This window comes from Tympanuchus pallidicinctus, unplaced genomic scaffold (genome assembly GCF_026119805.1).
Source record: "Tympanuchus pallidicinctus isolate F22 unplaced genomic scaffold, pur_lepc_1.0 scaffold13, whole genome shotgun sequence".
Classification (NCBI taxonomy): Eukaryota; Metazoa; Chordata; class Aves; order Galliformes; family Phasianidae; genus Tympanuchus; species Tympanuchus pallidicinctus.
The window spans coordinates 3,534,105-3,559,634 of NW_026294648.1; the positions used below are offsets into that span (position 1 = coordinate 3,534,105).

Consider the following 25,530-nt stretch of genomic DNA (forward strand, 5'->3'; position numbering starts at 1 on the left):
CTCAGTTTGTGAGTGAGCTGTTTAAATCCAACCAACACGGCAGGTGTTGCCCTCCCCTGTCGGCGCTAACGAGCTGCCCTCTGCCAGCACCACTGCACCGCCCCTCCTGGAGCAGGGCTTTGTGCGCAGGGCTCTGTGCCCGCCTGCCATCAGCACTTGGCACTGCTCTCCTCTCCTCTGCAGCCTTTGATTCCTTCCCGTCTCAAAGAACGCCACTGTTCTGCTTTCACCTTGCCGCCAGGGAAAGCTCCCTCCCCGGGCCTGATGCTTTCAAGTCGCTGAGGCTAATTGAGAGTAGGCTGAACACGTCTCTTAATTGTAGCTACAAATGCACTGGGAGTGGAAAGAGCAGACAGACCTTACAGCCCTTAAAACTCCCCTCAGGTGACAGAAGGTCTTTGTAAGAACCTTTCAATATGTAAAACAGCACCGAGGAATGAAGCTGGGATGTAAAGCTGAGGCGTTCCCCAGCCACAAGGCCTCTGGAGCCGCTTGTAGCGAGGCTGCCCACTCCTGTCCCTGCCCAGCTGGGCCCGCAGCACAAGTGCTCTGCTTCTCACAGCAGCAGCAAGACCGTGACTGCCATGGGAAGCCCTGGGGTAGCAGCAGCTGGTGGAAGGCTGCTCCCCCTCCTCAGTGTCCCTGCTGGTTTCACCAGGGCGAGGCCCGTGCAACATGGCTCCCAGCTCCAGCTGCACCACACCAGCTGGGAGGCCGAAAGCAGACCTGCCTCCACTTCTCCTTTTGCGATAGTACCTCAGGAGGAACAGTGTGCATCCAAATTAGGCTTGTTTTGGACAAGGAATTCAATTAATGTCGACAAACTACAGCAGCCAAGGCCAACTGCAGTTTCAACACCGTAAAATGAGTTTTTTTCATGGCTGGGCTGATACGCAGTGCAACTTCAGTGCAGTTTGTTGCTGCACTGATCTCAGCTGTTGTTTCTAAATAAGTGTGAGTAAGTGTGTTAGAAGCACAGTGCGCTCCTGGCCTGGCCTTCCAGCACAGCCTGATATCTGGAGAGAGAGTGCATTCCACTGACAAGGCAGCTGTCAGGCACCGCAGGTGAGGTGTTGCTCTGTCTGACATCCTGCACTGACGGTCTTACGCTGCACAGTCAGCTGTCTTCCCAGCACAGTTTCATCTCAGAAGCATTCGGCACCTCTGGAGTGCCTGGGGATTTGGCTCCCCATGGAAGCTGGGCAGTGAGCACCAGGCACAGTGTTCCACTGTTTTGGTGTGAGCACAGGCTGCACAGTGAGTGCAGCCAGCACCAAGTTTCTTGGAAAGCCACGCACTAGTGAAGGAATTCTTCAGTTCTGCAGGCATGAGCAACCAGAAACATGTACCAGCAGAAGCCTGCCCAGTGTCTCTTCCTACCTCTAGTGCGCGTCTTTGAAGATAGTGAAACTCATCTTCAGGCCTGTAAGCAGATTTCCACCCCACCTTTCAGATTATAGAGGTGGAACATCTTATCACTTCTTTCTCTGCACGGAGGGATATTTCCATTTAGTATTTTTCTCCCTCCCCTTAAGAGTTTTGAGATATGCAGCCCCTTGGGGTTGGCTTTGAGCAGAGTGGGCAGCGCTCTGTGCTGCATGTCCTCCCTAAATCCGTCCTCCCACGCTGGTAGGCAGAGACAGAACAAGCCTCAGAGGAATCCATGACATTTTCTCCCAGCTTAAATGCAGTGAGGATGATGTTTGAAACGCCATTAGTCATGAGTGATTAGCAAAGCTCAGTTGTTGAGGTTCTTAACTTCTCCCCCTCCAACTGCACAGGTTAAGGCATGTTTGCGGTTCTGTTGTGTTATTTTTAATCTAGTTCAATTTTTATGGGTTCTGCTTATCTGCAGCCATAATAAGAAGAGAGATTCACAACCATATTGCAGTTATTAATGATCTGTGGGGGTGCTTAGAGCTTTTCATAGGCTCTCCGTTTCTGATATTATATATCTAGATAAATAGGCAGCAAGTGCTCTTGTTTTAACTTCTCTGGTGTAACTAATAGTTGGGAACCCGGCTCAGGTGCTGCACTGTTGCTGGGCTGCTTTCAGTGCCAGAGTTGTGGATGGTTTCCGAGATCCTATGGATACCTGGTTTCCTTTGATGAAAACAACTACTGTTGTATTCATTGAAGGCCAGAGGATGTTTATTTATTGGTGTTCCCAATATGCTGAAGGCCTACCAAAAACAGTGGGAAAGCGGGAAGGCTAAAGTGTATTAGAAAAATAGGCATTTATTTTTCTGCTAATATTAATGTAGTTTAAAATCGTTTACAAAGAAATTCATGCTTTGTGATACGAATGAGGACATGGTAGCAATCAGGCATTTAAAAACTGATTTGTCAGTGCTAAACAGAGCATCAGCTCCATAATTCCAAATACCCCACAGGAGCATCCTGCATGAACCCAGATGTTCGTGAAGGAGATGCAGACTTTATTGCACGCTGCATCAGCGCTTAGGAAGAACTCCACTGTGTCTCCTTCAGCAATTAATATATTACTTCAGGAGAATTCAATTTCTTTGAGTTCAGGAAAATGCTACAGCAAATAATGGCACCTATGGCTGATCCAGCCCCTGACGAGCTGTCCCACAGCTGATGGCCCCGCATAGGCTGCGGGGCTGCTTCCTCCCTTGTATGGGAGCAATTCTCAAGCAGTCGTTGCTAGGGGCTCTGCAGAGGTCCTCATCCACTCAGCTCACTCTAATAATGATTAATTTGTAATTACTTCATTAGTTCAATTTGAAATACAGTAGCCGTGGTCAAAGTGCTTAGTCTTCCAGCCAGCAGTGGACACTGACTGCATTTAAAATGGATGTCCTGTGCGTATCTAATACTGACTGCAGACACTTAATGTTGAACAGAGGTTCAGTAAGCAGTAGCTAAAAGACAAATATGTGTTTGGGGAGAATTCATCAGCGAGCAAGCTGCAGAATCATCGAGTCCCTTCCCTACACTCTACCCATGTTCCCTCAGGTCTCCATTATTTCGGTTATGAACTCATTCATCTGCAAAGTCAGTGAACACCCAGCATCCAAAAGCAACTGGCACTTCTAGTTTCTAGATGCATGCCACGATAACATAGATTCTTGCAGCAAGCAACCACAGATTGGGTGAGGGTTTTCTCCTGAAGGAAAGCAGTCACTCAAGGGGAAGGGCAATGTCCTGGTACGCATGAATGTCTAAAGGAGCTGAGGAGGGCTATAGCAAAGTACACCGTGGGCCATGGTTTCCAAATGGCTTCCTTGTATGTGTGGATGTGGCTTATTTGATTATTCCAAGCCATGAGTTTGTACACATCCCTCATAGCTGCGCATGCAGGTGCAGACAGTTAGGAGGCCTTCCTGAGGGACTGGAGGAAGCCTGGAGGTTGTGTTGTGTGCTCATGGGGAATGGAGGCAGGCCCAGCAGGGCTGCCATTGGCCTCAGCTGTGCAGCACCCAGGGGTGCCTTGGGAACCAGGGTTGAGGCACCCGCTGGTATGGGGCAGACAGGCGAAGATTGCCTTTACAAAAGGCTTCGCCATTTCTGCTTATTAAACCTCAAATTAAATTAAATTAAATTAAAACCCACCACCACAAAGAAAATTAAACAAAACAATGAAACTGAACTTAGTAGATCGAGAAATCAGATCTTGGTGAAAGTCGAGTATATCAACATCGGATTTACATAAAGCTACTTTAAATTATTTTATGGCACAGATTTTAATCACTTCTTATCAACATTTACAATTAATCTGTATTCAAACTTCCACTAAATCAGGATTTATTTTTTGGTCAGAAAGACACACACACTAGTTGGAAACAAAAGTCTGATTTAAAAAGGTGCACAGTGATTTAGTTACTGGTAAGTTAAGCTTTCCCTAAGAATCATTTTTCCTTCTGAAATTCTTAATTATCAACAAAAGGCCATCTTTAAGAGAATCAACATCATGAATAGTTACAGAATTGTTAAAAGTAGGCAGAAGGTTACAAATAATGGACTAATATGTGGAGTATATCTTGCAGTAAAGCTTCTTCTTAAAATGCAGAAGAACTTTTTTTTTTTTTAAACATTTTAGTCTCTTCAAATACAATTTCTGACACCTGCTTGAGCACTTTCCCAAATCAAGGCTAGGTTGTCTAAACAGTGTGACTTGAATCTGGTATAAAAATATAGACACAATTATATATATATTGAAATTCCATTATGGAATACAAATTTCAATCAAGTAACCAAGTAATTTTTATTAATTGACTGATTGATTTTCACTTCACATTCTTACCTTCCCTATGGAATTCAGGAAAAACAAGGACTGAAATGAAAGGGTGTTGGTTCCAGCCAGACATTATCTCATTGCAAATTGCCCTGGTGAATGACAGTGCAATGAGACGAGATTGTGCTTCTGTATGATGCATCCTTAGAACAGTGTCTATATTGCAGATCTGTAGAGTTGAGATTCTGTGTAAGAGAATGACGTTACACTTTTGCCTTTTCCCCTCATGATCTAAGCTATTTACTGCTCAGAGATTCACGGATCTGTATTACTGTTCTCAGTGACCACGGAAGGCTGCCTGGTTCCTATCACCCCACTATCCTTCCATAATCTTTCCTTTATTGTAATGGAGTTTCAGAGGAATATGTAAATTACAGTGCCCAAATCCAGCTGAAATTCCGTGACTAATTACTTATCTTAGGTTTATCTGGAATAATCAGTAAGGCAACAGAACTTGCTGGCAGAATGAAAAAGAAAGCATCCAAATATAACAAACACATAATTTGTCCAGAGTCCTAAGGACAGATGGACAGATACAGGCTGTTACTAGAAAATGACATAGAAGTCAAAAGGCAAGTGCTTGCGATGTCGCCATGTCTACCAAATAAACAGGGACACACTTGTGCAAGAAGGAAAGCACATGCTCTCACGCTTACCCAAGAACTACTTTTAACTCCTGGAATTAAAAATTTATTAATGTCAAAGAACTTTTCCTAAATAAAAAGATTAAAAAGCCATCAAACAATCCACGTACGTTTGAAATCCTTAACGCAATAGTTTCTTTTTTGCTTTTTGGTTTTTTGTTGGTTGTTTTTTTTTGCCTATGATTTAAATATGTTTTTATGTGTTAAACACTGTTCATGACTGAACTGGACTAGAAATCACATTTCATATGCAAAATATAGACCCTTTACATTACCCTAAAAAGTACAACTTCAATTACAGTTTCGTTGTCCAGTCGAAATAGAGTTTATTCATCCATTTTAAATGAACAGAAACATAAATACACATTGGTACTGATCTCTTTCTCTCTTGAGGCCCTTGCACAGATTGGGTTGTAATTTTTCTTGTTAATAATTTTCAGTTTTGTAATTCATCATCTCATTCATTAACCTGAGATTCTAGATTGTGATTATGTTGCAACTGTTTTGTAGCTAACTTGGCCTTGTTTTCCCTTTCCAGAGAGCAGATATAGCTGTTGCCCCCCTCACCATAACATTGGTGCGAGAAGAGGTCATAGACTTTTCCAAGCCTTTTATGAGCCTGGGGATCTCCATCATGATCAAGAAGCCTCAGAAATCTAAACCGGGCGTATTCTCTTTCCTGGATCCTTTGGCTTATGAAATTTGGATGTGTATAGTCTTTGCTTACATTGGCGTCAGCGTAGTTCTTTTCCTAGTCAGCAGATTCAGCCCTTATGAATGGCACTTGGAAGACGGCAGTGAAGAACCACGTGACCCTCAGAATCCTCCTGATCCTCCCAATGAGTTTGGAATATTTAACAGCCTTTGGTTTTCCCTGGGTGCCTTTATGCAGCAAGGATGCGATATTTCTCCAAGGTTTGTTTCATATCACTCCATCACCTTTTTGCATTTTATGGTCATTTTCTGATGCCATGGTGCATATATGTTCCATTTTCAAATTTATTTTTAATTCTAATTCTTTTGTTTTGACATTTCATTTAATGCTGAGCATCATCATCAAGCCACTGTGTTTGCTAACAGTCACCTCCAGAGTGAGTGGCATTGCTTTATAATGCTGTTTATGCATTTCTGCCAAACTTATATACACCATGTTAAGGCTGTAAAATGCATAGGGTTTTCTGTTTTCAGCAATGCTTGGAGGGCTACCGTGTTTTTGCTGCATATCTCATTTTACGGTCATCTCCTTGATGCATAAAACACATTATGCTTTGCAAAATAAGAATTATTTATTTTTGGAAAACTCACATGCAACAGCACTTTAAAACACCTCCACTGTCATGGCTTCTGCTAGATTTTTTTATTTTTTTTTTTGCTTTCTTTTTTACCTAATTTCTCTAATTTTGTTCTTCTTGACCCATCCTTTCATTTACTACTCATTTGCTTACAACCACGTTTCATACATTCAGATCTGTATGTGCACCTGTCTGTCAGCTATTACATGCTGCCCTGTATGGGTCATCGTTTAAATCTAATCCATCATCCCTATGCTCATAGTAAATATGGTCCAATAAGCATTGCCAGTTTCCATCCCTTCTTTTTTATTCATGAAGACAGTCTTTCTGACTAAGGCTTTGGTAAAGTATGTTTGATATTAGCTCCAGTTTAACAGAGAGTGCTGCTAACTATTGTGGAATTGTATTTCTTTTTCAAAAAAGCACTTTGAAAACCACCAGAGAATAGTGAAGTTCTTTGTAATTGAACAATGCAAACCTCAAATGTATTTTGAGTAGTTTATATGCAACACTTCTACACGCACACTGCTAAAATACTTTGGTGACATGCCTTTGATAAGCAGTCGAATTACCTACACATAGTTTCTTAGTGATGGAACATTAATTCTGTTTTATATGAAAATAATTTTAAATCCAGTTTACAGTTATTTTAATTATTAAAATGCCTGCGCAGTACAAACAGGATGCAGGATAACAGGATAAACAGGATAAAAAAAGTTGCTAGTCAAATCAAGAGAGAGAGGTATTCTGACTGAATGCTTGTCCTCAAAATGCACATTGGTAATTTCCACATTTGTGCTCAAAAGTTACCAGGCTTTCCTAAGCTAATTAGTGGAAGACCTGCTGAATGGTCTCACTGCAGCAAGTGACAAAATCTCACGGAAGGAAGTTTCACGGAGAGTACCAAGATTTTCAGTTAGAATGTAAAAATGATTCTTTAAGGTCACAGTTATTGCACATTTAGATCTCCTAATTGCAGCCGAATCCAGGATTTGCAGAGATAATGGCATGTGCCTGTCAGTTTTTGATGCAAGTCATTCCTGTGTTTTAAAAGCTTTGATAGCAGCAGTTAGATTCCACAAGCAGTTGACAGGTGCATATATATCCTGTATAAGGCACGCACGTGGCTTTTTTGCCTGGACAGAACCCTGCACTATTGTTCACAGCTCCCAGTGTTCCAGTGTGCTGCCTTGCTGTAGCTGTCAGCCTTCTCCTTGTGTTTATACACTGTGTTTCTGCTTTATTCCCAAGTTCTGTAATGAAACTTTGCCTTTCTTTCCGCAGCTAAATGTGATGAGTAGTGCTAGCATTTAAATTGCTGTTGACCATGTGTGTGCCCAATATGAAAGACCGGGAAATAAGCACTGGGACATCACATGGAAAGCTGCAGGCATTGCACTGTTTCCACTAGGTCTGTTTATTGACAGCAAATTGAAGTCCATAGGATTTTTGTTAAGCTCTCATGTGATCTTTGACATCTTCAGCCATTTACTTTATATAACAAGTGGAACATACTCTATTTTTTTCAATACTAACATGATAAGTGCCTTGGAAATACGAGAAAAAGAGTTAGCAGTAAACCTGTTTATTTTATCTGTCCATCAGAAGCTCTTAACTCAGTAACAGTATGTGGTCCTCATTAGAAGACATTGTCTGGCTATTTTGTTATCTTCCATGTAACGAGTTCAGGCAATTACGTGCACTGTTACTGAAAAAAAAAAAAAAAAAAAGGAGATTGAATACCTTGGTTTCCATTCCAGAAACACCACTCCTTTGACTGATAAGTTGATTTAGGTTTATTTAATGTCAGATTTCTTCTCCGTCTAAGAAACTATTCCCAAGGGTTCCATTCCGAATCCAGATCTTTGTGAGGTTATGCCATTCACAGTACACTGATTATATGAATGTTTCATACTACTTTATTGCCATTAAAAGGGGCTTCATTCTTCCATTGTGAGTTTTGTCTGAATAAATTTCTTATTCGAGAGCATACAGCACTTGTAGAGAGATGCCGACAAGCAGTCTGGAGAGATCACTTTTGTACTTGCTGATAAAGGCTCTTTCAGCTGCCTTTGTGCGGAACAGCTGTGACATCTAATGACTAGTTAGATCTGTCCTCGGTGAGTATGCTGTGCGGATATTCCAGAGGATATATCCCTGTACTCTCCTCTCTGTATTTAATAGGAGTCATCTCAGCTGAGTCAGAAGGCAGCCAAAGGATGGTAGTTAGCTCATCCCACGATGGAACCAGCATTTGTTCCAGAGCTTTTGTTCTGCTATCAAAGGCTGCTGTGTTTTCTGCTTAGTGAGCTAAAGCATCGAAAATTCACTTTTGATGGCTCAGAAGCAGATTATTAAATTTGCTTTAATGTAAAATGTATACAGCAAATGGAATCAAGAGAAAGCAGTAGAATTTGTAACACTGTTCGGAGCAAAAGTACCTTTGAAATCTGTATGAGACCATATATTTTCATTCTGCTCTTTATTCACTCAGAACAAAGAGGCAAGATTAACTAATTGCTGATAGGAAAAGACAGGGGGTTTCATTAAAAATTATCGCAAGAAGTTGGTCATTTGAGAGGATATATTTCTAGATCCCTATTTTTGTAGCAGAAGGCTCAAGAGACTCCTATTAAAGACCATGGGAATGACTTAGTGGGAGTTTCGGAACGACAACAAGAGCTGGGTAGCTAGGCGCTTCTGAAACTCCCCCTGCCAGTTCCTATGATGAGAGAATAGAGCATCTCAAGGCAGAGCTTTAGATGCTGGTATTTACTGTGTTCTGTCTCAGGCGGGTGCCTCCTGGCCAAGTGGGGCCAGCAGGGTAGGCAGAGTGCTTGCTGGGCTGGTGAGCAAAGCACTGAGCTCCTAGCATACAGAGCTGCGTGCTCAGAATGAAAAGGGGGTCTCAGACAGTAGATTTTGCTCTGAGGTTGGTCAGAGCTTTTTGTCAATATAACACCCATCTCGTATCGATCATAAGAGCCCTATTAAAAATTAAGTACTGTGAAAACCTTTTTTCTGTTTGTTATAGGAAATCAAGGATGTTTTCTGGCCATGAATAGAAACAGAATTCAAGCTATATTGATAAATAAATTAGATTCTGTTTGAATGTATTTTTCTCTTGGAAACTGAATGTGAATTTGAATATTTGTTTTCTTTCTTTTCTTGTTACTAATTTGCTCTCATTTGACTCCATGCTTCCTTTTAAATTTCCTCTCAAGGTATGCACTCTTCCTGTTTACTTCCATCTGATCTTGTTTTGGTAATTGTGTCATAATTCTGTTATATCAAGGCTTTCTTACTTCTCTTGTTTGTTAACAGTCTAATTCACTTCAAAATGATGTCGTGCAGTGTATTGATTTATTGAAGTAATTTGGAAAATGGCACGTTGGGATAAAACATTAGTTGCTTGTTTTTAAATTACAACACTGCACACTTGGACCGGTATGCCTTCATCACAAAAAGTGGTGCTGGTATTAAAAACTGGGATTGATTTTTCTGTAATTGTTATCTGAGTAACGGAAAAACGTTTCTATGGTTCACAGTACAAAACAAACAAGTATTCTCTTATTGCCAGCCTGGTGGTTATGTACTAACCCTTTTTCTCCCTCATCCCTCCACACCAGCCCCTGCAGTGGGTATAAGGAGTCTTCATATCAGCAGATGGACCAGGGGGAAATGGGGTGCTTTCAGAAAAGGAGGCTGCCAGGCCGTGTTCAACTATGCTCTTGTTCTTTGAGTCTTTGTCTGTCTGTCTTTCCAAAGTCAGCTTTGCGGTTTGTTTGTTTTCCTTTTGCTGCATCCTGTGCTTGACACCAATCACAGCAATGGTCACCCAAGGCGCTTCTTAGCAGCAACTGTTCTGTCTTCTTTTCTGTGCTCATTGGAAATCTGTGGGAGAAGGAGTTCTGCAATGACATCCAGTTTTCTTTCAAGTGAACTCAACTCTTCTGAGAACTGCTCTGGTCCTCACCTAGCAAGACCGCTCTCTTGCATGTAGGACCCAGAGGAACTGTCTTCTTCAAGGTACCCAGCCATGCCCTCCTGCCCTGCCTCTCAGTTGTTCTCTGTATTTTGTCCTTTATCTGCCTGCTTGCTTTATGCAGGTTGCAACATCTTGGGGGCAAGATATTTTTACCTTCATCTATGTTGTAATGCACTGTATGAACATTCAGCTCTACACAGACATTGTGTTGTTACAGGATTGTGGGACTGTGGGTACAGTGGTTCGGAAAATGTTTCCCTTCCTGCACATCTTCACCCCAGCAATCTGTGCTTCAAGCAGAAGGGGCAGTTCCTGATGCAAGTATCACATTTCCTAAGGGAAACCACAGGGACGATGCATACATGCCTTTTTTTTTTTTTTTTTTAACTGATAGTTCCATTAAATTTGTCTAAACATCCTGTCAAGTCTTTTCTTCATCTTCCTCTTTCAAGACCTACTGTAAAGCAAGAGGGCCACAGAAACCTGGAGATGCCAGATAAAGCTGGTCTTGCTGTGTGTAAGTGGATGCTTCATCTCCTTAGTCTGGCTCTGAAACTGCCCACGTGCTGCAAGGAGGAAAAATTCAAGTCTTTTTCACCTTGAAGCTGGAAATTATGTAGTGAAAGAGTGAGCAAAAGAGAAATGAGTTTCACCTGGTAGAGCCACCTGAAAGCAATATACTGTGTTCTAGTTAGGCATCTTAGGCCCTCCATGCTCACGGGAGACAGATGGGCACCTTTAGATCTATCCCACGCTATAGCGAGATAAATCTCATTCCAAGGGTGTCTGTCTCGTCTTTGTCTTGGCTTCAAAGGAAGCCTTACTCAGTGAGATCAGCAAGCACTGCTGTGTGAATGGCTCAAATTAAGTTTAGTTTATATGAGAGTTTGGTTTGTTGTGTAGGATATCCAATTTTATGAAACAGCCAAAGCAAGCCCCTAGCTGGCCAGAAAGGGCCTTTACCATCTCTAAAATCGCACAAGATCGTTCTCTTGATACGTTCCATGAATGTATAGTGAGGTAAAAAGATTTTTTATCTCACTGCGTTATTCTGGATTTGTATTTCTGGAATTTACCTTTGCAATCATTCAGTAGCCTTGTGTTAGTTAGCGGTGCTGCAGCATGGCCCCAGCTTGGAACCTGAAAGCCTTTCATCCTGCCAGGAGCCCTTGGGACAGACCGGGGAGCCTCCTGTGCTTGGCAGAGATCCATCAGGCATAGTCCTGCCCTGAGGAACTGCACGTGGGCTGGAGCAGAAGCCATTTCTCACAGCGTTCTCACCTCAGAAGTCATTGATCCTGATGGACGAAGAGGTGATGCTTCACTCCTTGGGCTTCCTGCAGCCTTGTGACCACCTGAACCCTGCGCGCTGGTATGGACCTGCCACGGGCGAGCAAGGAGAGCAGGCTGTAACCCACAGGTCCAGCCCAAACCTGCCCTTCCAGCAGGAACTGCTGTTCAGTTCCTGGGAAGAAGGGAGTGGAGAACTACTTTCTTTTGCCTCGTAGTTTGTTTCTCCACGTTCCTGTAACCTATTCCAGACTGCGCTCTCTGTTTTTATTGTGTTGGAAATATTTTTCTTTGGTGTGTTCTTTTATTGTTGGATGGATTTTTTTTTTTTTTTTTTTAATTTCTTATTAATTTAATGGGATTTTTTCATGGTTCAGGCAATGTCAGGCTCTGGCCAAGATTAGGCAGTTTACCAGCTCACATCCCTCAAGTGGGCAGGGTGGGGGCCCGGCGCCAGACTTTTTTCCTGTCTCCATCTGTTGGTAGGACAACTTGTACCCACTGTCTGGGGGTGGCACTGAGGGGCTGGAAGGAAACAAACAAACAAACAGGTAAGAGTTTTCTTTTCTTTCACTAATTGAGAACTGCAGCACACAGGTTCTGTGGATTTAATATATTTGGGATTGAATCTTCCGTATTTGATGTCAGTAAAGAACAGAGGGGAAACATAAGAAATAGCTTTGTCAGCTCCTGAAACGTTTCCCGGTCAATATGTTGTGTTTGAAGAATGTGCACAGCAGTGAATTCCCAGTGTGTTCTTCAGCCCTACAAAGATCTTTTGAGCTTGGTGCTCAATTGCTTTACACAGTCTAGATCTCCTGAGCAGTACGCGTTTTGTAATTGTATATTAATACATATGGATTTTTTTAAGTCTTCATGTTATTTTCATTTAAAAAAACACACACAAAAGCCCACAAACATTATTTTTCTACTTCCTCCTACATTGCTCTGGTAGCTCTAGAGCTGAAATGTGCTTGTCTTGAAAAAGTGGATTTTAGGCATGCAAATGTTAATTAACATAAAACAAAACAGCTTCTTTCCTCATTTAAATATTTAGATTCAGTCTTTAATTCCCGCTAGGATATAATGAGAAAATGGTACTGGATCACTTGTATTTTATTCGTTTGGATGCTTACTCACGACTTCTTGCAGTTCATTTTTACATTTTAAGAGTCAATGCAGTAAAAGGTGTTTTCTTCCTCAAAACGGGTCAGTATCCAAAGAGCCAGCAGTGCTGGTGTGTCACAGCGGGTGAATCCAGGCAGAGGGAAAGGCTGGCCTAGCAGAGAAGATGAAAGTCTTCTGGCTGAGGAAGTCAGGAGGGCTTACTCCTCCCCAGCTCTCCAGATGGAGTGGGCTCGGAGGAACCGGTTTCTTTGTCCTTGTTTTCAATAACAGGATGAGGAGTGTGTAGCTAGGTAAGAGCAGGTACATGCCTGTTTGCTCTCCCAAGGAAGGCTTCAGGAGCTAGCTATCTCTTCACAGATGCCTGGAGGATCGGGACAACAGGATTATGCATGTGAATTTCTGCTCTACACCAAAAACAAATGAATAAATCAAGGGATGTATCTGAGGAAATTTGATGATCTGTGTTTTTCCATAGATCTCTCTCAGGGCGAATTGTTGGAGGAGTCTGGTGGTTCTTCACTCTCATCATTATCTCTTCCTACACTGCTAATCTTGCTGCCTTCCTTACGGTGGAAAGGATGGTGTCTCCCATAGAGAGCGCAGAGGATCTGGCTAAACAAACTGAGATAGCCTATGGCACTTTGGATTCAGGCTCAACCAAAGAATTCTTTAGAGTAAGTTGCATGCTTTAAAGCAGTTCTCTTGTATCTCCATTAAAGATTTTCTAAGCTGTATATGCCCGATACACGGGGGCCCGGTATTCAGTCATTTGTTTCTCCCTGTCTGTAATAGCTGTTCTGATGAAGGCTGCTTTGTGCAATCAGGGTAAGCCTGAGTGCAATATCAAAAGTCATTTTATCAAAAACTGGTAGTTTTGTTCACCTGAAACATCTCAAGATGAAAAACCTGAGCTCTACTTTTGCAGGAAACCAGATTTTAACACCAGTTTCTGAGCCTCAGTGTGATGAGCAATAATGCAGTTGTGCACAATATTTAGTGAACAACTTGGAGAAGTGACTGTCTTGACCTACTTGTTCTGTTTGCCCAGCTGGCAGCCATTAATGGCATCCAGCAGTGGTGTTTACTTGCCAGAATGAGCAGGGGGTGGAAGCTTGTGTTGCCATTTCTGTGTGCACTGATGGCTGCAGTTGCTGTGGCTGCCTCTTCACTGCTCACGTGTGACTGGGGCTGCATCAGCCAGGATGGAGGGGAACTTTTGTATCATGAACACAATCATGTGTTCACGTGGTTCAAAGAAATGCTGCATTTGCAGTATTTGGGAAGAGAAGAGGGCAGGGAAAGATGTGCAGACTGGAGCACCTCCCCTGTGAGGACAGGCTGAAGGAGCTGGGCTTGTTCAGCCTGGAGAAAAGAAGGCTGCGGGGTGACCTCATTGCAGCCTGCAGTACCTAAAGGGAGCCTGCAAACAGGAGGGGAATCAACTCTTTGAAAGGGTTGATATGTGTAGGAGGAGGGGAAATGGTTTTAAGTTGAGGGAGGGGAGATTGAGGTTGGATGTCAGGGGGAAATTCTTTACCCAGAGAGTGGTGAGGTGCTGGAACAGCTGCCCAGAGAGGCTGTGGATGCCCCGTCCTTGGAGGTGTTCAAGGCCAGGTTGGATGGGGTCCTGGGCAGCCTGGTTTAGCATTAAACGTGGAGGTTGGTGGCCCTGCCTGTGGCAGGGGGGTTGGAGATTCATGATCCTTGAGGTCCCTTCCAACTCTGGCCATTCTGTGATTCTGTGATTTAAGATTATCCTTTATTTTTTCACATGCCAAACCGCAAGCTGAACTGCAGAGGGGTGTCATTAAAATGTCTAAATATGACTTCAGACTGCCTTTTTTTTTTTTTTTTCTTCCCTGTATCAGAAAATGTTGTGACCTGGAAAGCTCTTTATTTCTGGCCTTTCCAAGGGTGAATGAAATACTCAGCCCTTGCAGGAAGCTCCTGGCTCTCTCTCAGCAGTGCCAATCAAATGCCATTCAGGGCAACAATTCTTCGTACAGAAAAGTGGTCAGTGCTGCAGGATTAATTACTGCCTATCACCCATACTGGTCAGGTGCAAGTGTGAGGGAAAAGGAAGAAATAAAACCTTGCTGTAGAGTAGTTAAATACTGACGGCCCCTTGAATTTACTTAAGATTTTGAATATTTAGTCTTCATGCTCAAATGACAATAGCAAGTAAAGACTGGAAAAGCTGAGATGTTGTAAGATGAATATCTCTGCCATGGATAAAAGACTGCACTCACACATGCATGGGTGTATAAATTTGATACAAAGCTAGCAGTGAATACAGAGCTATTTTATAAAGTTTTTGTACTCTTACTTAGATGTAATGTCTCTATATAAAGATGAGTACTTGCTAGTTCTTACTTAACAGTGGTGGGGGATGTATTAACAACAGCTTCTCTTTGTATTAAACTCCTACAAGATTAACGCTGATCTTCCTAAAGATGAAACCAGTGTGTAAAATTTTGTATTCTGTTTAATTATCAGACTGAGGTGCTATTATCTGTGTGGCAAAAATGAGCTGAGTGGGTCTGTCACAAAAGGTGGCACAACTTGATGGGTAATACTGGTGCCATTCACAGCCACTGCACTGTTCTTAGGGGAAAAAAATCCCTTTCTTTGAATATCTCTTTACTGTTAATTCTAAAAGAGTTATTGTATGGAGGTCTTTCTTCATTTAGCTGTTAGTTTGACGTAGCATGGCAGTCCCTTCTCACTGTGCGATCAAAGTAATGAGTGTTTCTTGTGAAAATCTGCAAAGTCTAGTGAATGTATGAATGCTTTGTCGTGCTGTTAACAGCCTCAGGATGAGCCGTGGCTCTCCTGGTGCTTGAAGAAAGCAGGGCTCTGAGGGAGGATAATCTATCAGGAGTCAGTGGCTCCACTGGGCACAGGGGAATGGGATGGGAAGGCAGGGAGGCGATCTGCAGTGCCGATGGAGTGGGATGTGATGCCACTCAGTGGGATCCAGGTGGGCCAGAATGGGCCCTGAGAGGTGCTTGTCTCTTCTTGGCATTCTCGAGGCACACAACATAATTTTAGCTGAATTATCTTTTTGTAGAGAAATTAATTTGAATAGAGCCGTGCAGGCACAAAACTGTCACAACTAGAGTCTCCTTTAGCTGATGTGAGAAGGACAAAAATTTTGCCTTAAGTGTGTATGTTCACATAAATACTTCACTGTGCAGCCTTTATAGCTACCTAATAAGGTGGCAATGATAGCTGAAACTTGAAATAGCTCTTAGAGCATGGTGGGTTTCTGAACATCTGCTGCCCAGAGGCTGTCCTTCTCCCAGTAAGTTTTTCTCTCACCACTGCTGGAGCATCAATAGGAGTGATAGTTTGAGCCCCAAAGAGCCATGGGTTCTCCTGGATTTGGTGTAATGCTTATTCTCCTTCTGAGGTGTCCCTAACCATGGTGGGAGTTGGATGATCTTTAAGGTCCCTTCCAACCCAAGCCATTCTGTGAATCTGAGATCCCATAAAAAGGCTTCTATGGCTTTCTCTCTCCATAGAGGCATGAAGCTATTTCTCAAAGATACTGATCATATATTGATCTTAAAGGCTGCTGCTGGCCAGTGAAAGGTGCCAGACTGGCCACAGCAAGAAAAAATCTGTAGCTTACAGCCAGATACAACATTGCTGTTTCAAGCATGCAAGATGAATGCTGTTGGCGTGACGTTACTCTCAGTTAAAACAATCAAGAATATTTTTGGTAACATTTTCACAGCAGTCACTGTTCACTCTCCTCAGTCGTTGGTGACTCTCTGTATCAGGGTATTTGTCCTTGCAGTCCATCTAAGAACCAAATGAGCCTTCCTGTATTTTTATGGTTGTTTCTTGATTCTGCTCAGAAACATTTTATGTTTTGCACTGATTAGTTTATAAAGGCAGTTAAATGGCAATCAATAGATTACATCAATTCCATTTTGGCTTTCAAAGGGCATTCATCCATACTGGAGAGGAGAAAAACCTCTCCTTAAACATTTATTCACATACAGTCTCACATTAAGGGCTCCAAAATGCCTTTTTTTCCTTCCTGAAAACCAGTGAGGGACAAATACTAGAAAGCAGTAACAGGCAGTGACGTTGCAACTTCTAAGGGTATATCTGTTAGAATTAACATCTTCTAATACATTCAGTTAAAACTTCAGCATATCTGGGCAGCTCATCCAGTCAGTGTAACATCATTTGATCCAAATACAGCACTCACTATAAGTCTATTGCCACATTCAAATAGGTTTTGGACCTGCAACGTGCATACATTCTACAGGTGTGACCTTTACAACCAATTAGTAATTCTTATATAAGCTTGCTGTATTTAAACTATTGAAGAAATGAGTGAACGTGCTTCTAGACATTTGGAAATAGGAACTGATCTTCAATTTATTGTGGTTTCTTCTAATTGATAGCAGATAACTGTATTAAGAGGCTTTTGAGAGACTTCTCCGTGATACATTATAAAGCATGTGCTTGGTCATCAACAAAGGCAGGCCTGCTTGTTTGCTTTACTGGATACCTGAAATTTCAGAAAGTGTCCTTGAGGTTTATCTAATGTGTCAAGACTTCAAAGGATGAAATATTGAGATAGGTAGTACTTTGCAAGATCTTGCGTTATGTCTTTCTCCTTTTTGTAGGAAATTGAAGGCAACTCATATCATACCATTAATCACTCTTAACTAAAATTAGAGAAAAAAGGAGGCCTCGAAGTATTCCTGTTTCATTTTAGAGCTCTCTATTTTCCTCAACAGTGATTTCAAGGTTGTCTGTGACACAACAACTCTGTTGCCCGACAGCTCCCCAGTGTCTCAGCTGAAATGACTTGCTGCTCTCAAGTCAGTTCCTAATTTTTTTCCCCTGGCAATGGCATCAATTATCAGGGCTGTTAGGAGCTCCAGCAGAAAGGCCAGAGTTCCTTCGGATATGATGGTTCCTGCTGTTACAGCTGCTTTCTCTTACCTGGCACTGATGTTCATTAGTATGGGATAGAGTCTGACACCAGCATTACTCCTGCTGTCGATAAAAACAAGACTTCAGACTCAGTGCCTACAGAATTCAAACAGGCTGACAGCCTTCAAACACAGCTTGGATATTTCAGATATTGTTTTTAGAATTTTTTTTTTTTTTTGCAATATTGTATGAAATTCACAGCTGAAGTTAAACTCTCCATTACCTCAGGACATCCAGGAGCAATAGTTGACTTGAGGACATCGAAAGGTCTACATATGCTTTCCTTATGCCTCTGTGGGAGTGCTTCATTTCTCATTGCATTTGGATAGCCCACTGGACACCTCAGTAGCATTTTCTCTAAATTGATGTTGTGCTGGAAAGCGATACCATTCTTTTATTCTTTGCAGGAGCACTCAGTGCTTGAAGTTCATTTTCAGCAGTTTTCCCTGAAAGGGATTCTTTCAGTTCAGGCTCAGATCTCAGACCTTTCTGGACTTCATTCATACGCAAAAATACGATACTACATATTTTTAAGACATGGAATGTCATATTGAGGGTGGCCCTATGATGGCCCTCATTTTTTCACTCCCTAGTTACTACTGGGAAGAGTAAGGACACCTATATGTTCTGAAGCTCTAGTGTATTACACACCAGTTAGAAGGGGAAGAGCTCATTGCTTTCCTCTGATAAATCTGTGGGAAGATAAGAAGTAAGGGAAATAAATGCTATCAGCAAGTAGTTAAGGAGAAGACTTGAATTACAAACCAATAGCTGCTATGTGATTCTTATGCAATCAAACGATATTGAGACCATCATTAGAGCCTGTTAAAACCACCATTGTGAACTCTGTACCTGCAGTGCAAAAGGTTTCATCTGTAAGTTAAACTCCTTGATTTTTAATTTAAAATTGTATTTTGCTAGAGAAGATGAAGGACGTGTTTCCAGCACAGCATTCATACAAATGTTTTTCTTTTGCCTTCGGATAAAGCTATGATTAGCAGTTTTAAGCCTTCAGTGTTTTTGGCATCAAGCAAAACAACACGGTGATCATAACAAATGTCTGACAAAAATATTGAAGTGTGGCTGTTTTTATGGACTTTAAAGAAGAGAACATCATAGGAAAGTGATAGCTTCAAAGATGAGCTGTGCAGATCTTTGATATGTAACGTGGCAGCAATTAATCAGAAAAAGTACTGTGTTTTAACTGCTTCTCAACACAGAAATATGAAAAGCTTATTCACCCATATATTCTCTCTCCCTTCCTATTTGACGTAGGTGAGTGTGCACAGATGCTGAGAGATGCTTGCACGTCTGCAGAGATCACCAGCTCTCCATTGCACAGTGATGCACAGTCTGCTTGTAGGTTTTTTTTCTCTTAATTTGTCGGGTCTCCCTTCTGTCACATGGCTTACAGGCAGTTTTAAGGATGGCAGGAAATCAAATGTGACATAATTACACAAGAAATGGGTTCCCATGAAGTGATCTAATGTCTCTAAGTCTATGGATTGAAAGGGAAAATGTATCCTTATGGGAAGTAAAATTAGCAGCTCATCCATCACCTACTCCTTGGCAAGGAAGTGCTTGTATGGAAGTGGGGCTAGGGTGCCTGAACCACTGACTTCAGCAGACGAGCCAGGATTCAGCGGAGCTCTCAACAAACACTTAATAACAAATATTTGAATAAATCTCTCCTTATCTTCAGTAACAGATGGCATTTGCCTACCAGGTCTACTTGTGCTCATTCTTGAGTCTTTCCAGCTTGTGTGCATTTCTGTACCACTCAAAAATGAGTTTCTCTAAGTCCAGGGTTGCAGAGTGCATTGTGCAGAGGAGCTGTGACCTGGAGCCCAGAGCGGGCATGGAGCATGGCCCTGCTGAGGCTCAGCATGCAGCCAGCAACGGGTTAACTGGCAGCCATGCCTGCACCAGAGAAGCATGCAGAGAGTGCCTGGGGGAAAATCACTTGCTGTTTGAACGTTCTGCTTCTTGGAGAACAGCTATATGGTAATGCTAATGACATCGCTCCAGACACTGAGAACCCAGGATTTTCAAGTCTCTCCTACTTTATGTAATGTGACTGTGTCACATTAATATGTGCTTGTTGGGGATTCATTTAAAATACATGGGTGCTGATAAATTACTCACAGTGCTGCTGCCATTGCTTTTGCATAATTAGAAAATACGTCGAGGTTTAGAAACTCTAACGATGTGAATATGAAACATCTCCTCTTACAGTCCGCTGGGGTTTCTCCATCATTGCCTGTACGTTGGCCCATTCTGACTGGAGCTGAAAACTCATTAGGCCTGACAGCACTCAGATACTGTGCTAGAAACGCTGCTGTTAATTTATTGAGGGCTGAACCCAGGGCAGGGCTGGGCTGCTCGGATACACAGAGACGAGTCTGCGCCATGCACTGCGACTGGAAGGATGCTCCTCTGCCTGATGTCATTCTGCCCCTTGTGTGTTGCCTCCTGCTCCCCAGGCAGTCAGACAGACAGACAGACAGACAGCCATGCTGGTGCCGCCCAGCCTCGCTCCGGGCATGGCTCTGCCCATGAATTACAGCAGGATTTACATAGACAGCTTGTCTACTGGTGAAGACTTTCATTTTAATTTTCCAATCAGTATTGCGACATGGAGGAATGGATGGCAGCAGTAAAGTGAGGAGATGGATCTAGGTATAGTCTGTGGCTCAATATTGTGCCAGGAAAGGATGTTTTAAATCTTGATTTATATTCTGCTCCCAGGACTGACATGTCAGCAAAGCCTCATTACGGCCAGAATGCCGATTTGCTCAGCTGTGTGTATGAGCAGTGCTCACCTGAAGCAGCTGCAGCATGCGATCTGCCAGGGACCCCCTACCCACTCCTTGCCAGCTCCCCCTATTCTCTGTGGGGCAGAGCCTGCTGGCAGATCACAGCCCTCTACCCTGTCAGGCCCTGACAGAGCCTGGCTGAACCTTCCCTTAATGAATGAGTCCTAGAAGGAAATGGGAAACTGGGGCCTGGAAGCCCTTTGAGCTTCATTCGTCTCAATTGGGAAAGGAGAATTAGATTTCTAAGCAGAAGTTATAGCTTCATTAATTTTGGTAGCAAACCAGCATGACAGTGTCTCCCATCCCAAAACCCATTCCTTTGTACTTAGATGCATATATGCATCTAATTCTTGCCAATATACAGACTAGTTGACAGTCTTTGGCCTTGCTTATTGGCAGCACCCGACAGGTTCATACTCCGTGGACAGGATTTGGCAGTTTAGGGGCTGGGCTTGCTGAAAGTGAAGCGCCCTGTGCTTGCTCACGGCATCTGACCTACTTTCTTCTGCCCAGAATGTAATAAAAACAAGAGGCTCTTGTAATGATGGGATTGATTTTTCTGTCCATATAGGTAAGTAAATTGCTGGCATCACAAGTTATCAGTGGCTAAAAGCTGTGACATTGATCTATTAGGCTGTGCCCTATGACCTTCAGTAAGTGACATCCCTGCTTTCCCGTATGCAGCTGGAAAGGGAACTAATGTGCCCTCAGGCCTTCTCTGAGACCTATTTTTTCCTTCTTTGTGAAAAGCTTGGAAATCTCAGGCAGAGGCACCTTAGTAACAATGTTTATCATGTTTGTATTCCTGATGTGGCAGGCTAGGCCAGCCTCCGTGTGCTCCAGAGCTGGCCTTTGGCCAAGGGCACCAACCACTGCCCTGTTCTCCAGGCAGCTGTGGTTGCTCTGTGTCACGTTTGTGGGGAGCAGAAGGCACTCATCTATACTCGTCCTAAAGCCCGAGGCAGGGGTAGCCGTGGTTTGTCACAGCGGGAGCAGCTGCCCAAAATGGATGGATGTCACGGTGCTCGCAAGGCAGGCAGCGGAGTGGTAGCAGGGCAGTCGGCTGGTCCTTTTTCACTCCTGCTGAGTCACTTGCTTCTTAATGGTTCATAAGCTGCTGGATTCATTAGCTGCTGTAAAAGAGCTAATTGCGCACATGGAAGAAAAGCAATGAATGATGATAATGAAGCTAAGGTTCATGCTTAACTACTTAGATTCCTATCAGTGAGGTGTGCATATATCTAAAGGCAGCGTGTATTATTCAGATTAAAGATCTGTGCTGTTTGTAGTACGGACCTCTGTGCTTTGTGTCAGCAACATCTGCCTGATTTAGGGCTATAAATTTGCCTTGTTAAAGAGCTATAAAGAGCTGGTGAAGTAGAAGTGTGTGCTGCGACAGGTCCCTGCTCACAACTGCTGCACGTTGACATTGCGTTTACCGCATAGCAGTGAGTAGTGGGCTACACCAAAGTGTATGAACTCTGCGTGGCCTGGACACGGCTCTGAGGCAGTACAAACTCTGACTCTGAGTCAGCTGTAACTGGCATCCTTCTGGGTCTTCTTCCTCTCCCATCCACCTGCACCATTTGTTAGAATGCTGGCTGATTATGCAACGTTCTCCCACTTCTCATAGCACAGCTCTAGTGGCTTTAGATTTCTTAATATCTTAGTTTTGAAAACTCTTAATTTTGAAGAAGTGTAACATCAGTATAATCTAAAATGTTAAACACGTAGACTGAAAAAAATGAGAATATGCAATTAATTTTAAATGTAAAATTGATGTTGGTGAATTTGGCTTATGACTGGATTGTCACCAAAAATCACTCGTGAATAAACTTTGAGCTTTACTTCTGGGAAATAATTTGCCAGTGCCTGTCAGAAGAAACAGAGGTCCATTTTGATCATTTTAATGAAATACTCCACTGGTACATGGGGTGAACATTTTGAAAAAGGTCTGTGGGTAGCAGAGGAGGTGACAGAGAGGGAAAAACCTTCAGGAATGGGCAGAGATCATCCCCGTAGCATACTTTAGCTATAGAGGAAAAGCACTGTTTCTTTCAAACATAACAGCTTTGTGACACTCGGTGGCGGAGGAGCTGACACAGTGTCACTTTTAGTAGAAGTGTGAGACAGGCGTCTGCTCTGGGGGGAAGGTGATGTGGTCAATGGGAGAAGCTTCTGTCACAAAGAGATTTTTCAGAGTTAAATTTAACCAGTGTCAAATAACCATCTGAGAGGTGTTGGGTTTTGCAATATTAGGCAGTTTGAACAACAGTTTTGGCAATGAGCAACCAAGGCGCCCGGTCCGAGTGCTGCAGAGCTGCACTGCTGGAGCTGGGTGGCTGGAAGCAGTCAGCAGGTACATCTGCTGCCTTCCTGCCTGCACGTGCTGGCAGTCTGAGCCAGTTTGGCCTTTCCTTGAGCTGCTGGAGCCAAACACGTGCACAAGGGGGGAAAACTGGAAGGCGAAGCAATGTTGAAAACGGGGACTGGCTCTGCAGGACACTACGTCTTGCGGAGGGATGCAGTGTTGTTGACAAAGCAGGGCCACTCTATTTATATCTGCAGTAAGGTTCTAATCATGAAAGGATGCTTTAATGTGTCCCGAGGCCCAGATGAAACACTGCAAATGTTGCTTTTAAGGAAAAAATGGTAATAATATCCCCTTGAAATCCCAAGGAAATGTGTGAGAAGGACTTCTTGAGAGCAGTATCAAAGAAATGAAAGAAGAGTTAGAGTGTGCAGGGAGTTATTGCAGTTAGGGGCTTTGAATTGGCTTACATCTTTGCTTTTAAGCTTATTTTTTTTTCTAAATATCTCTTTAAGAGTAACATTTAATGAGAAGGAAAATGTTTTGCTGCCACTGAACCCTATCAGCAGTGCAGTTTTGTCCAACCTTGCCTCTCTTGGAAGCATAAATCCTTTGCATGCCAGGCACCTCTGCTGTCAGCCCCCCTGGTGGGTGACACAGGGGATTCTGATATGGTTGGTTGGTTGCTTTTTGGGGGGGGGGCAATTAGAAATTAGTCGACCATTTACTGAAAATGCCATCTTTTATTTCATCACATCATATATTTGACAACCTTTAGCTAACTGGTCGTTTTATTGAGTGGAGAAGGTGCAAAATAGGGTCTCCCGGGTGAGCAAAACCTGGAAGGTTTCTCAAATGCCAGCCCAGGCCTCAGGCTGCACAGAGCAGCTCTGGTGCTGTGGGGTGCAGTGGTGCCACTGCCCCATCCCCACTCATGGGACCTTGGCCACAGCACCCACCAAGCCTCTGGTCCTCCAAAACATGTGTGTCTGATGCATTTTTTTTTAACTATTCCCACTCAGTGTTGGCATTACTGGTTTATGTTTTTATGTGCTTACACTAGATTAGACCAGTCTGCTGTACTCATTTAGTTAATTTGCTAATAACAAGATATTGTGAAAATCCCCACTTGGCAGAAGAAGATGTGGGCAATGATGATCATATAGAAACATAATTATTTTTATTAACCAGATCATTCAGAAGAGCAAGGGAGCAATTTATAAAGCTTGGTTTATCTGTTAAATTTTAAAGGAAATCTGTAACCTCAAATGTTTTAATTGTGGAATTTTGTTTTCTGAATGATGGATGATTGTGTTCCCCCTTTGCCCTTGGAGCTTTGTTTGGACCATTTGCAGCTCTGACTGTGCTGTTGGCACTCATCAGATAACTGTTATTATTAACAATGCACAGATGTATTGGCAATTGCTTTTAGTAGTCAGGCCAGCTAGAAAGACTATGAAAGAACTTATTAAAGACATATTCCAGTGTGGGTTAGAAGATGAAAAGGAAAAGAAATTATGGTTTATCTGTGTAATTAAAGGCACGCTCTGCAGAGAAAAACAAGCAGAAGCGTACTTAGCATATGCACTGTTTTTGAAGGCAAACCACTTTATCTGAACGAGATAGAGAGAGAGAAGCAGGAAAGCCACATTTTTACCTTCCTTTTGTCCTTTAGATGCCCGTTGCAAATACAAATGGGCAGGTGCGTTTGTATTATTTATGTTAAAAGAAGATTAAGGTTGTAAGGACAAGCACCTTGAAAGTAGGACACAGCAGAATTAACACTGCTTATGCAGTCCCTGTGTTGGCCAAGCAATCCGTTTCTATTACATTTCTGCGTGAGCAAATTGCATGAGCAGAGCAGGCAGGCCTGGCCATGGTTAGCCCCGCACCAGGGGCTGCCACCAGCTCTTCTCCTCACACAGCTGCACACCGTTGCCCCTAGGGCACCAGAGAGGTGACAGTCATCACTTGTGGGCAGCTTCCAGAGCCCTGTAGGGACATCCTTCCCATGCTGCACAAGTGCCCAGCATCCCTTGTGCTCCTGTGCAGCCAACCTTGGCCCTGGAGGTATTCACCTCAAAGCCCTCAGGCTTGCTTCTAGCACCCCACCCTGCCTGCTAGCTCCTAATGAAGCCACATTGCGTTGCTCTGATTTCCCATTGTTGATGGTGCTGCTTTTAATTGGTTTGCATTTTTCAGCTCATCAGGAAGGATAATTAAAATAAAATCCTGCCCTCGATGCTCTTCGCACTCCATCATAGCAATGCTAGCTGGTGTTTTAGTCTGAGGAACGGTGACGGCAGGATTTACTTCCCATGAAATGTTTGCGGGCTAGTTGTTAGGCATTGCATTATTCAAAACACATTAAATTGGTCTGAATGCAAAGGAAACGTGTCTCAATCATCAAACTGATGGACATTAAGGGTCTTCTGCCACAAGTTTGTTAAATTTGAGCTAGATTTAGCTACTGCGTGCTTCAGTCCTGTTCTGCAAGGAAGGCTGTGTGGACAGGAAACTGGCAAGGAGTAGGAGGCATAAATTCAAGATAACCACAGCTTGGGCTGAAAGCCTTGTATAAATCCTTGGAATTTCCAGACTTCAGAGCAATACAGTAAGCATTACTGCCTTCTATCGACCAAGCAGGAAAGTTTAACTGGCAGTGCCAGATAGCAATGCTTAAGAGTCTTGAGGTGGCTTTAACATCTGAGGATGGCTTAAATCCCTCTGGAGGGGATGAGGATGAAGGAAGCAATACATTTCTGTGCTTTTCCAGCTTCACAAAGCCTGTGTGCTGAGCTGGAGGCTGTCAGCATTGGCTCAGTCTCAAAACCAGGAAACCTG

At 43.0% G+C, this 25,530-nt stretch overlaps 1 protein-coding gene across 10 annotated transcripts in view; it reads left to right on the forward strand.

The window, feature by feature from the left end:
- GRIA3 (glutamate ionotropic receptor AMPA type subunit 3) overlaps positions 1-25,530 on the forward strand; it is a 144,175-nt gene that overhangs the window by 101,933 nt on the left and 16,712 nt on the right. For 9 of the 10 annotated variants that reach the window (XR_008204141.1, XM_052673028.1, XM_052673027.1 and 6 more), the window contains 2 exons: positions 5,441-5,817; positions 13,076-13,274. Coding sequence is in view for 9 of the 10 variants with exons in the window: in XM_052673028.1 (XP_052528988.1) it covers positions 5,441-5,817; positions 13,076-13,274 (576 nt within the window). In the remaining variant the exon portion in view is untranslated. Of the gene's footprint in view, positions 1-5,440; positions 5,818-13,075; positions 13,275-17,966; positions 20,073-25,530 lie in introns of those variants that run through there. The other variant, XM_052673035.1, reaches the window with a different exon arrangement.